Below are 13,366 nucleotides of genomic sequence, written 5' to 3'. Positions count from 1 at the left end.
TAGTAAACAATATGATTAATAGAAGTAATAATTAGCTGATATTGTGGTAGAATTGGATCCAATAATATATCAATCCGGCCTGGCCCTAGCTTTTGATGTAGATACTCGAACAGTATATATGATCTTTTGTACAGTATATATGTATGATGACAATGATTTTATTCTGTTCTATTTTGTTATGATCTTCATATGTGGGTCTTTTTTCTAGGGTTATGTTGCGTATATATATATGCGCTTAGATCAGGATTGGCTAAAGAAAGTAGAGTCTTCTCCTCCCTTGAACGTTTTCTTACATCCTTTCTTTCTATATATAAAGTTACAACTACAAGCTCTACATGCGTGAAGCCGTAAGATGAGCCGTTTTAGATCTCTTCCATGCTTGATCTCAACCGTTTATATTGTGTACAATTATTATTCTCTATTAACTACTAAATTAATCTCCACTCTAACTTATGTTGTACCCACTAAATGTAGTTATTGGTTGTTATGCTTACTTATTTGTTTAAAAAACGTTTCATCCTGATTGTTACCTACAAGTGCTCGCAGCAACCCGCGGGGTTTCAGATGAGGACATCCTCCACTATTACCCGCTGGCAAAGACGCCAAAGTCGGACGGCGACCGTGTGAGCCTCTGAATAATCCCACCTTACTTAGCTTAGGAGGAGGAAGCCACCTTAATGAGAGAGCCACCCTTCCCCTATTGGACTAGTCTTTTAGGGAGATTGGGCCTCTCCGCTAGTGGGTGTGCTTAAGAACTGTTGGGGTCCGGACAACCTTAATTTGTTGGGCCTCGGCCAACCCCACCTGGGCCGGATTTGTTATCAAGCATATACATCCTATTCCTTTCCCATTTTTTAGCAACAAACCATGCCTTGCCACTTTTGGTACGTGAAACCCCTCCCTATGACAAGTGAGCCCCACTACCAACAATGGTCAAAATTAAATTCATGCAAGAGAAAAAGGGATGAGTTTAATCCATATTTAGAGATAAAATGGATATTATCTGTACAATTGAGATACAAAAATTAAACTAATTAAATAATAGTTTGAGGGACGGGAAATATACAGCCTTAATGTGCACTATATATGTGCATATTGATTTCCTCTATAGTTTTTTTTTTTTTTTTGAGGGGGGATTTCCCTCTATAGTTTACCTTTTTCAAGTGAAAAGCTTACAAAAAGAAAATAAACTGGTTTGTAACTTTGTGTTGCAAAAGGGAATGAGCAGTTAAAATCGGTTTAGCTAGCTTTAATTAGCTAATGCTCGTAATAATTCTTTTCTGCAAGGAAAATGCTAGCACTTAGTACTAGATCAATAGAAGTATAACTAAACATGAGCATGCAGCAGTACAAAATTGGAAAAACATCAAACATTTTGTTCAGAACTTCGTTCCAAAAACAACCACGTTACAGTACATATCTATATATTATTGTATTAATTACACTTTGTCAGATATTCAGCTCAAACATAAGAGTTTTCCCAGATTACAAAAATGTATATATGTCGACACATGCATTACGCACTAGCTAGTACTGATCCTGTAGACCAACAGAGAAACGAAAAGTAGTTCAGATGCGTGTACATTCAGTCGTCCGATCGTCAGAACTCTGAACTTTGATCACCAGCTAGCTGATCAGTAGCATATTTCTTCAGCATCTGCAAAAGACGATATGCCGTACCATACGTGGCACAATTGATCTATCGAGGCGGCGGTGCATGCATTGCTCCGGCGACGGCGACGGCGCCGCCGCGCCGACCATGCAATGTGTGCCCCTGAACAAAAGGCAGATAGCTAGTGATCAGCTAGGCTAAGGGAATCTCTCTATCTTGTCTAGCTTTTGTTGTTTTGGAAAGTATATATTTAGCTTAGCTTTGCGGCTATAGCTGGATCATCTCATGCATGTTCACGTACACAGCTAGTAGCTTTAACCATTTTGGCATATCTATGTGTGTGGGGATGATTGATCATTGTCTCATTTCTCTGAAGCCTGAAGGTATGTTCAGACATTCAGTCCCAATCTAGGCATCTAGCTCAACCTTTTCTTGCTTTCTTTTTTCTCACTTTGCATTTTATGCATGCATGTGTCAAGAAAATGGCCATGCATGTATATGTTTGACATTCCTGTGATTTGAAAGGCGATGGGAAATTTATAGCAGCTCTTCCTTTTCATTGTTTTCTGAATCTGTTTCTGCACAAAATTCAGAGATAGGAGTACTAACTCACAGTTTCAGATATAGCCATAATTTAACAAGATGGGTTAAAAAAATCATAAATAGCACAGGATTAAAATGACAAAAATAACTAGGCTCTCAAGAACGTCCGACAAACACTGAACATGAACAGCTCCAAGTACAGACAGTAGAAAAATATCAACTACATGAAAAAAGTTCAGACTTGCATTGCCATCAATTTACAAATTGCATATGCTCCGCATTGCTGGCAAAATTAAAACTAATTATCAGGTTTCACATTGCAATTGTCCGCGCCTGTGTTCGTCGATTCTCTGAAATATTTGATCTTTGTGTTCTTTGCCAAGCTGGTCTGTTTTCATATCTGTTCTACCAATAGAACCTGTTGCAAACATAACATGATATGCAGTTAAGTGTGAGATCAGGTCAATCCTATAATGCAAAGATACCACACGCATATATATATATGTACTGTTATGAATAACTTTGCAGCAGTGCTCCCCTGTAACTGTAACCTGAAGATGATCAAACTGTATCTCTGCATGTATAGATTTTGCAAAGAACTGATAAATGCATCAAGAATTACTTTTCCTTCTGAAGAAAACGTAGTTAATTACATATCGATCAACGAGATGCAAGCCTAACATGAGTGATAAGAGCGACTCAGACTAGCCAAGGAGACTGCCTATGAACCAGTTCAAGGCTCATTTTCTGAATGATCCTCTACACAAGGACACAGGCAAGTCATCCTTGGCTACCAGAGCTACACCCTTATCACCATGCAAGCCTTGCTCTCTTCCATCTCCAGAAATTAACTTCCCCCCCCCCCCCTCTTCTCATGCATTAATTCTGTGTTTTTTCTGTGCATATGCATGGCTAATTGCTAGCTAAGCTCATTGCAGTTGCCTGCTGGTTCATGGCAAAACAACCTGCTTCAGGGGCTATTTATAGGCAGCTTGCAGTGCAGGAAAGCTCATGTTTTTGCGTCCAAATAGCATCTTTCTTCATGCATGATGATAATCTTTATTCAGAGAACATATTCGAGATAAATGGTCAACCCATTTTGATAGAGACACTAGTTGCTGGGCCTCAGTCTGGAATCCCTGTCTATCTAGCTACTAGTGGCTCAAGCAGATAACTCTCTCTGAATTCATGATAGATGCATGCATGGTGATCATACGACATATATACAGATGATCACAAAGACCAAACCAAAACTTTTTGCATAGATTAAGCAGCATCAACATGTCAGGTTTGGTTTCCTAAGATCTATCCTAATGTCAGCCATTTAGCAGCCAATTTTGACAGTCCAAAAGGAATGTTCACACTGTCAGAATTCAGAAATCACTCCTTATCTCTCTCTTTGATAGCTAGGATCCAATTAACCCTACATTTCTTGGGTGATCGTTGGGCCTCACTTGTAATAGTTATGGGCTTCCATTGCAAAGCCCATCACAGCTAGGCCCAACCCAAGACATGTGCACCTGATGATGAATTCTGAAGTCTCTGAACTTCTAAAATTCTCTGTATACTCTGAAGTCTGAAGATTTGCTTGCTTGACCTGCCACTTCACAAATCACACTGTAGGCTGAATGTGACAAGACAACATTTTTTAATTTATTTATGGCAAGATAAGATCCGGAAACCGATTAATTAATTAGAAACAGGAATCCGTACACCAAAAATAGACGCTTCTGGACTCCTCTCCCAACTGTCACGGCATCTTCAACTAATTAATCAAGCAGGATTAGTTTAATACTTCTGTCACAAGTGCTACTAAAAGAAGAAGAACTGAAGAAGCAGCTAGATGTACGGGATTATAAAACACTCTAATCATGGCACTCCACTGGCCCAACCATGCTTAATTTAAATCCCAGCTTGCTAAATCCAGCTAAATCAAAGCAAGCAGCAGGAGTACGTGGCGGCCCACGGTTTGCTTTGCTCGCCAAAAGATTTGGCCGGAATTTGTTCGATTAAATTATTTCAAATTCACGTGTAGCCGCAATGGCGTCACTGCTGACCTCAATTCGAAAAGTTGCAACACTACACGTACTGTATTTTTTTAGTATAAGGTTTTTAAAATATAACAGGATGCTGGAGTTACTTTTTTTTAAGAGATAAATTTATTATTGTATGTCTCATGCTCAATTAGCATGTACCACCACACTCAAATTCTATTTCTATATGGTTTTTTTGATATGTTCGCTTTCTGTGCAGTATATATCATGGTGATGGGGGCCAACTGCAATGACTATTATTATTTTTATTATAATACACACTTTGGGTGAGCAGCATTTGTGCTTTGAAGATGCATGGCTTTTTCAAAAGCAGTGTTAGTACAGATGATATAATAATATGGAATGGTTATAGTGTCACCTTTTAAGGGGATTTGTATGCACTACTTGTATATCAATAGGCTATTTTTCTAGTGTAATAGGAAATAAACAAAGAGATTATGTTTAATTATGGACTGGCACGATCGAGTACATATGCTTCCAAAGGGTAAGGATAGTTTATTTATGAAATCCACTTAAAGTCTCCAAAGCATTGGATATGGTGTTGCAATTCAACCCAAGGTTACAAATACATTTCAGTTTGGACATCAACATGAATGGAATCAGTGTATTAATAATCCTATTGGAATATCAAGTGCATAATTTTGTTCATTTGGTGAATGTCAAGTGCTATCACTTCTTTCTGTGCTGTTGGCCTGGAATTAATAGTTGTGCAAAAAAAATCAAAGCATCGAACATCCGACAAAAAATCAACGTAGAAAAGCCACAGACAATTCTAATCATTCCCTTTTTGAATTTACTTTTCTTTTGTGGGGACTCTTGGATTTACTTTTCAGTGCAACTTGTTTAATTTCCCCTATCGTACGTGTCATCAAATTTACTTTTGAATATTTGTTTCCTGATTATTTGCACAATTTCCAAGAGAGGGGTCAAACATTAATGTTATGCCTAACATTATTGTATAGTACTATATACTACTTCTCTAATTGTAATGTGCTAGCTACTACTAATATTAAAAAAGCTATACAGATTTATTTTTTTTTACTCTGGTGCTGATGTACATGCTGTTTTAGACATTTGGTCTAGTGCAAAGTGCAAACTACTTGGAATCAGAGTTTAATTATGTATGAATAACTTTGAGGTCACATTTTTAGACTTTAGAATTCATAATAAAGAATGTACTTTGAAGTTGTACCTCACATTGGACCGGAAAATTGCTGACTTTGAGCTTCACACAGTGGAAACTTCTAACTGAAAGGGCAACTTTTCTCAAGAATGACACATTGGACCAGAAGTTAATTAATTAAGGTGGTCCATAAACCACAACAACACACATATATATCTAGCTTACAAGTCAAAGCACATGCATTTGGTACAAAATCTTCCAGGGGATAGAGGATTATGGATTATGACAAGAAAACAAGCCACTTTTAACTTAATGCATGAAAAGTTTCCATTTGAGAGAGGGAAGACTTTGAAGGGACCATCAAATCAATTCCTAGATCTTGGACATGCCTTGTGCAATAATGAGAGATCTAGTGCCATACCTCTTAGCTCTTGCTGCAAATGGCATCTTTGGGACAACTATATATACCTCTTCCCAATCTGACATGCAAGCACGATTGAATTAATTGTGAGTTTGGTCAACAAAAATTAATTGTGAGTTTGAAAAAAAAAAAGAGAAAATTATCAAAATTTGCACTTCTAAAAAATGCATGCATTCTCCATGTATGTATCAAAGTACAATGGCTACATGAGTAGTACCATAGGGTACTAGGAAAAACATATGTGCATTCAATTTGGTTGTGGTTGATTCAGAACTACTAAAATTTCTCTTCTAGGAGGATGATTGGTGCCTCTGAAATTTACTCGAAATATATAATTTTAGTGCAAATTTGGTTCGTTTCACATGTTGAAGGACCCACCTGTCACAACTATTCGAACCTTTCTTTTATAGGAGAATTTCATCAAGTTACCACTGCATGGTATTTCATCAAATTTTAGGTGAGAAATTATGCTGTTTTTCATAAAATAATTATTTGACTTATTAGATGGTTTAATTTTATATCTAGTGTACCTAACATTTCTTGCATGGTGGTACCCATAAGATATCTTCCCAACGGAGTGTATGTCAAACAAATTAAGGGGCAGTGCCACCTAGTCCAGCTGTCGTGATACCACCGCAATAGTATCATGTAATCCTGATTTGTGAAGAAAACGCGAATATTAAAAAATGACCTAACATCAAATAATTAGAATGGGTGAGGCTTTGAACCCAGACCGGCTAGCCCACCACCTTGTGGAGCTAGCTAGAAGACTCCTGGTGTTTCTCTCCGATTTGTGAAGGATAGTCCAGGTATGTAATCATTGAGTAACTTGAAAAGAAGAAGATATCATCTTGTTATCAAAATTTACTCCATTCCTGCTTAACCAAATAGACCAACAACCAAATAGCTACTATACATGAATAGATGGTGTGGTTATACTTCTAGCTTACTCCCTCCTTTTTAAAATAAAGTTAATTTGATTTGGGACGGATGAAGTACACGTCTAATGGGTACGTGGCAGCGACATGAATTTAGATGGCTTTATTTACGACATACTAAACTGTCTTATTTCTGATATATATAATAGAGTAAAAAGAAATTTTGACATTAGGTCTATCTTGTTGAGACTTAACTCGCCCCGATAATGATCATGAGTGTATAATTAGTACTAGGACGAAGCTCCCGTAGCCAGTAGGACGATATTGACAATGTCGACACCGACCGATAGTGTCACCATCGTGACCCATAAGCTGCATGTCGGCATTATATTGCATATGTACTACGCATCATGATCTGGTATTTTTTGCAATAATCTAGATGATGACCAAGGTTTGTGTGATTGTGATCTAGCAAAAGTGCCTGATTTGTGAAGGCACGTTGTGATTAATCGAAAGCTAGCCAATGTACAGAAGAAAAAAGAATGGCATGCTTAATCAATTGGGATGGGAGAGAATTTTAGTTCAGTGCCATATGTATGAGAGATTATCCCCTAAGTCGAAGTAATTTAACTTGATTCTAAAGACCGGAAAATAAATTCTGCAGTCCTTTGATATCAAGTAGAGTATTGCCATAATTCCATTATCAATATTAATTTCCAGCATCCAAAATTAACTTTACTATGAAAAAAATTTAGTATGTCTCTTAGGATTATCATTGAGGTCAACTCGTAGGTAATTTAGGTAGCTACGTTTATCGTGCAAATTAATTGTGCTTACTGTAGATCACTTGCTTTCTACGGGAGCACGTGCGGCTAGCTATTCCTAGGGCCATCTCTATCTTTTGGAGATATTTTTTTTTCTATGTCGTACTAATCTATCACTTTATAACTTTTATGTTAGGACGTTGAACCATGACAAATGACCAATTACATCTTGTAGCAACTCCTGCAATCCAATTCACACGGCATTGACAATTTTGTACTAGTATAATGATGGCATCTCTTATCGATCAATCTCACCTTGTTTCTGCTCCTATATTCCATCTGTTTTTTCATGCTTCGGTTTTGATATAAATCGAATTTCTTCAAGTTTAACCAAGTGTATGAAAAAAACAGTATACCTATTATACCAAATTAATTTTATGAAATCCACCATTGAATATATTTTCATTATATATTTGTTTGGTGTAAAAATGTTGCTCCTTAAACTTGATGAAACTTAAAGAAATTTAATTTTGAATAAACCAAGTAATCTTACATGCTGAAAACGGAGGAGTATATCTTAATCACAAACTCGTGGTATCATTATATGTATTTTATTACTTCATATTAGAGTAAATGCCATAATTAAGGTAGTCTAATTAATTAATTGGTGCATGGGAATTTTATTAGAATTTTACAGGAAGAGTAGTAGCTTTACTTCTGGTGACATTTGAAAAGGTTTTCTATTTTTTACATTCCAAATGTATACATATGATAATATTAGTATTAATTGATAAAAGTTCGTCACGCGAGTTACGGGGTGATTTTTCGACACGGACGCACCCAATACACTCCAATATGTCCAAAAAATGTTTCGGTATTTTTTGAAAATTTTTATTCCGGTAAAAAATATCGCACCCATATGTGCCAATATATATAGCAAGTAAAAAAAGATCCTTATTATAGGGATAATTTAAAAGTCAAAAAATAAAACATAATATAACGAAACATGCAATCAATCAAAATGTTGGGAAGGATACTGATTCTTAAACGTTTTGAAATTCATTACAAAAATATGCCCTCGTTCCTTATAAAGTCCAACAGTCATCTATCGACTTTTGTTAAGCATATTATATACGAGGACATGTTCCTAATTCTATCCTTAAACGAAACAGAAAACCTAAACAACGGTATCCTGTTGGAACGGGACACCCTTATATCTGTGATACCTAAGACCTGATACATGTGATACTCATACAAGAAAATAGTTAATATGTCTATCCTGTTACAACGGCATCCCGTTTTGTAACAGCCTCTAAACGAAAAATGTTTTCAAGTCCAGAATTATGATAAAATTCATCCGAAAAATCAATTAGCGCCGCATTCTGGTGGGCCCGACCACGTCACCCCCACCAGCTCAGCTAAAGCCGGAGAGATATTTCCCGACACCCCTGGCCCACTGACAAGCGGGCCCCACCCTCCCTCCACCTCGACGCGCGGGAACGAGTCCGAATCCGTGTCCCGTGTTCGCGCGCTCCGCACCGGATCTCATCTCATTCTCGCCGTCTTCTCTTCTCCACCACCTCGCTGCCTTCTCCCTCCTCCTCATTCCTGCATTGCATTGCTTCCGAGCTCAAAAGTCGTCGTAGACCCCCGCCTCCTTCCTCCTCCTCCTCGCGCTTCGATTTGGTTTGGTTTGATTCGGTTTGCGAGATGAAGGATGGTGGTGGAGGAGGAGGGAGGGGGCAGCAGCAGCAGTGGCCTTGCGACTACTGCGGGGAGGCGGCGGCGGCGCTGCACTGCAGGGCGGACGCCGCGAGGCTGTGCGTCGCCTGCGACCGCCACGTGCACGCCGCCAACGCGCTCTCGCGGAAGCACGTCCGCGCCCCGCTCTGCGCCGCCTGCGCCGCCAGGCCGGCCGCCGCGCGCGTCGCCTCCGCCTCGGCGCCGGCGTTCCTGTGCGCGGACTGCGACACCGGGTGCGGCGGCGACGACGGCGCGGCCTTGCGGGTGCCCGTCGAGGGGTTCTCCGGGTGCCCCGCCGCCGCCGAGCTCGCCGCGTCGTGGGGGCTCGACCTCCCCGGCGGCTGCGGCGGCGAGGAGGAGGAGGCCGACGACGCGTTCTTCTCGGCGCTCGACTACTCCATGCTCGCCGTCGACCCCGTGCTGCGCGACCTCTACGTGCCATGCGACCCGCCCGAGGTGGTGGTGGCCGGCGGCGGGCGGCGACTCAAGGGGGAGGCGCTCGGCCACCAGCTCGCCGAGATGGCGCGCCGGGAGGCCGAGACGGCGCACCCGCACACGCAGCCGCACTCGGATCTGAGCCCCCGCACGCCTCGCCGGACCTCCGCCGCGGCGAGCGGCCGCCTGCAGGAAAAGCAAGCTCCCCCGCCGTTGCCTCATGCTGCTGCGACGGCGGCGCCGCTGCCGTACACTTCACTGCTCATGATGGCGCCGGCCAACTGCACCGAGCTCATGGAAAACAACCGTGTTGGAGACGAAGATGAAAATGTTCTGTGGGAGAGCACCGCGCCATCAGTGCCACCAACCCAGGTAAAAAGAAGCAGAATTTCTTTTGAATAAGCACACATCTTCTGAATTACGATTGCATCTTCGCTGTATATTCAATGTTTGATTTTTGTTTTTGGGGTAATGGTTAATTGTTGCATTTCTGGCCTGTTCAATGTTTGATTAGTGTGAGCAATGTTAGTTGCATTGCTTAATTAGTCGAATTATTTGTAGCTTCACACTCATTAAGATCACGTGGTGTTAGGATCTTATTGGTTCACATCTAGCAATAGAACAAACTGTACGAATGGTGGTGTTGGACCCATCACTTGTGTAGTTCGTGCTCAGTTGTGCAGATCATTCAGATTGAGAGATGCGGTTATGATCTCTAATCTCTTGTGGATGAGGGGATGGGTAAAAGAATTGGATGTTTGAACCTTTCAAGAGAACTACCACTGTGGTTTTGTGATGAACACTATAGGTGCGAGTTATTGAAATTTTACATCTCTGTGCTTTTGTACATGATACTGGTTTTTCATGTGGTTTTCGTGTCCTGTCTAGTTCTATTTCCTAGTTTTTTTTCAACCACATAACAGAATGATTCTATTACTTTGAGTAGACATAAATTTATCCTTGTTGCCATCATGCACGATTTATGAACCGGTTCTTTCAGAGATTGCTTGCAGGCACAATAAACTTTCATGGACTCTTACTGCAAAAAAGTAAAGTATCATGGACTGGGTAGCATTGTTTTAGGGGCATTGAATGTGCAAATTGGGCTGATGAGGATGGGTGTTTTTTCCTTTTCAATAATGCAAGTTAGACAGAACTTTCTGAGGAGATGTTGCTATCACAATATGGAAAGTGCATTGTATGTAGATATTTCATACTACTGCTGTACTGCATTCTTCAGAGTATTTGCCCCTTCAGATATGAGATAGATCCTATGACCTGGGGTGTGCAAATAGGCTCTTGAATCATGGTGTGTTGATGCAATGAGCTTTACCTGACTTTTGGCTACAGACTGTCTAGCTTTAATCAAGCAAATAATTAACTTTCCGTAGGCATATATATACTAGTAGAACTGTCATCAAAGGAAAGAATGTTTTTCAACTAATCACCCTTGCTAATCCATCTCCTAAATATTTCAATGCTTCTTCTAGTTTACCCTGGAATGAGCTTCATTTCATGGCCTAAAACTTACGGTTCTCTTCTTGTTATCGGCGTGACAGATATGGGATTTTAATTTGGGAAAATCAAGGGATCACAATGAGAACTCTGCACTTGAAGTTGGATTTGGCTCAAACAATGGAGGCTTTATGATTAAGAGTTATAATGACATGCTCAAGGAGATTTCTTCTGGGACAACGAAGGATCTGGAAGATATTTATGACTCAAGATATTTTGCAGCTGCCGAAGATATCATGTCGACTAATGTCTGTCAGCTGTCATCGAAAAATGTAAGCCATAATCCCCTTTTTTCCAACGTAAAATATGCTTGCTGACTGTGCTTATCCAGCGCACCTAGCACACAATTCACCTAGCTTAGTGGTGCCAAGCAAGGTATTCTCATACTGCCTTGTGCTAGAGAAGAAGTGGCATCAATCCATGCATCTGATGAATCTCATAATTCTTGCAATTTTGGTATCTTTTGATTAGCACTGTAACTTCCAACAGCAAGGATAAAAGTAGTGTTAGAACACCTTATCTATCTGTATAGGATCCTCTTATTTGTTACCAAGCCTTACACTTCATACTAATAATCTATGACAAAGCCCAAGGTATCGATTTAAGCAAATCACTAACAACAGGTTTGCTTGAAGAAGCTGATGGACTTTCTGAAAAGGAACTTTTTGCCTTTTCCTTCTTAAAATGTGCATGCTCACGTGGACATTTGGTACTCCATCTGTGTGTGGCATGGACACTCTTTTAGTTGTTACCTGTTAACTTCCCAGTTGACCCCATGGCAGAGCTTTCGCTGATGTTGATGCGCCACTAACTTCTGCAATGGCTCCAGTGTTATGTTCCTAATTCGATCTTATCTTTTTAAAGGGGGGCTATTCTTGTATAAGTTGGCACCATGGTCCCATATGGTGTGAACACTTTTAGCTTGTTTCAATCACCGCGATATTTATGGACCACCGTACAGATCCTTGTTTCCTCCTCCTTTGGTCCACCAAGTCATGGACGCATCTTGTTTCGTTGCGAAACATTGAAAGGCCAATTTTGTTGTATCATAGAAAGCCCCACCACGTTTTTCTTGGTTGGTGTCATTGTAGGGTAAGTGTCATTGTAGGAAGTACCAAACCACTATCTGGGGCTATCCTAAAAAAAATTGCTGTCTGTTTGCTACCCTGTAAAATTCTGCATTTGTGATGGTAGTATATAGGACCAGAGGAGTATCTTCAGTTCAGTTACTCATGTTCTCTGCTTGAACTTTCCTTGCAGCCAAGCACCAGGAGCAACAAACGGAAGGCGAGCTCATGCGCTTCGACGATCGATGGACCGACAACTTCCACAAGCCATGTACCTGCTGCTTCAGGGGCATTGGGGGGCTCTTCGAACGACAGAGGATCGGCTCTCCCCAAGGAGATTTCCTTCTGTGATCAGACCGTCGTCCCTACCGGAGCCGATCAGAGGCCATGTACCATCAAGATCGACAGCGAGACGCTCGCGCAGAACAGGGACAGCGCGATGCAGCGGTACAGGGAGAAGAAGAAGAACCGCAGGCATGGATGAACTAACCTTACTACCCTGAACTCAACTCACCATTGTTGTTTACAGTTACAGGAATGCCTGAATCTTGTTCTGACTGTCACTGATGTTCTTGGTGCAGGTATGAGAAGCACATCAGGTACGAGTCGAGGAAGCTGAGAGCGGACACGAGGAAGAGGGTGAAAGGCCGGTTTGTGAAGTCGAACGGAGCACCTGATGATGTCAGCAATGGCGGGTGATCTCATCCCTGCAATCCCTGATAGCTAGCTGCAATGTACGTAGCCTGGCTTTTTGACGTTGCAGAGATCGATGTGGCCATATATATGCTGAGAGCTAAGTCTGAAATATGTTGCGTATGTTGTTACAACCTATGCACGCTCTGCTTAAGTCTGTCTGCTGCTGCATGTATTGTTCAGCTAAAATTTTTGCGTCCAAGAGTCGATCTTGATAATTAAGTACCCCTACTACAAATCTACACTACATACTGTAATAGACCTTAGATTTTTTTTCTCATCTCCTCGTAGAAATATATGGCATTTTATATATACGTAAATATGCACAAATAGCCACATTAATTATATATATGCACGAGATCATACTGAAATATGTTTCAGTCTGATTATGATTCTGATATACATATCCATGCATAAATCTCTACCGGCAATAAATTACTCTATCCGTGTCAAAATAAACCAATGAATCTGGAGATAGCGTCACATCATCCAGTGCCAGGTTGATTTATTTCACTAGA

The 13,366-nt window shown here is 40.6% G+C and overlaps 1 protein-coding gene and 1 long non-coding RNA gene across 3 annotated transcripts; one reads left to right on the top strand and one right to left on the bottom strand.

Annotated features, from left to right (window-relative positions):
- Positions 1-2,236: 2,236 nt before the first annotated feature.
- Positions 2,237-3,109, bottom strand: LOC107278328 (uncharacterized). The gene is made up of 2 exons (XR_001548220.3): positions 2,778-3,109; positions 2,237-2,573 (listed from the first exon to the last, which is right to left on the bottom strand). It is a non-coding gene; the product is annotated as an uncharacterized lncRNA (long non-coding RNA).
- Positions 3,110-8,992: 5,883 nt separating this feature from the next.
- On the top strand, positions 8,993-13,279 carry LOC4346162 (zinc finger protein CONSTANS-LIKE 14). 2 transcript variants are annotated; one of them, NM_001422655.1, is made up of 4 exons: positions 8,993-9,945; positions 11,133-11,360; positions 12,349-12,629; positions 12,737-13,279. In NM_001422655.1, the coding sequence occupies exons 1-4, from the start codon at positions 9,106-9,108 to the stop codon at positions 12,852-12,854; spliced, it is 1,467 nt and encodes a 488-aa protein (NP_001409584.1). In that variant the 5' UTR covers positions 8,993-9,105; the 3' UTR covers positions 12,855-13,279. The 2 variants fall into 2 exon arrangements, with proteins under 2 accessions (NP_001409584.1, XP_066168986.1); XM_066312889.1 differs by lacking the exon at positions 11,133-11,360 and having other exon boundaries at positions 9,000-9,945; positions 12,737-13,248.
- The last annotated feature ends 87 nt before the right edge of the window (positions 13,280-13,366 follow it).

This window comes from Oryza sativa, chromosome 8, assembly GCF_034140825.1.
Source record: "Oryza sativa Japonica Group chromosome 8, ASM3414082v1".
Lineage (NCBI taxonomy): Eukaryota > Viridiplantae > Streptophyta > Magnoliopsida > Poales > Poaceae > Oryza > Oryza sativa.
This window is presented reverse-complemented; position numbering and strand designations above follow the sequence as displayed.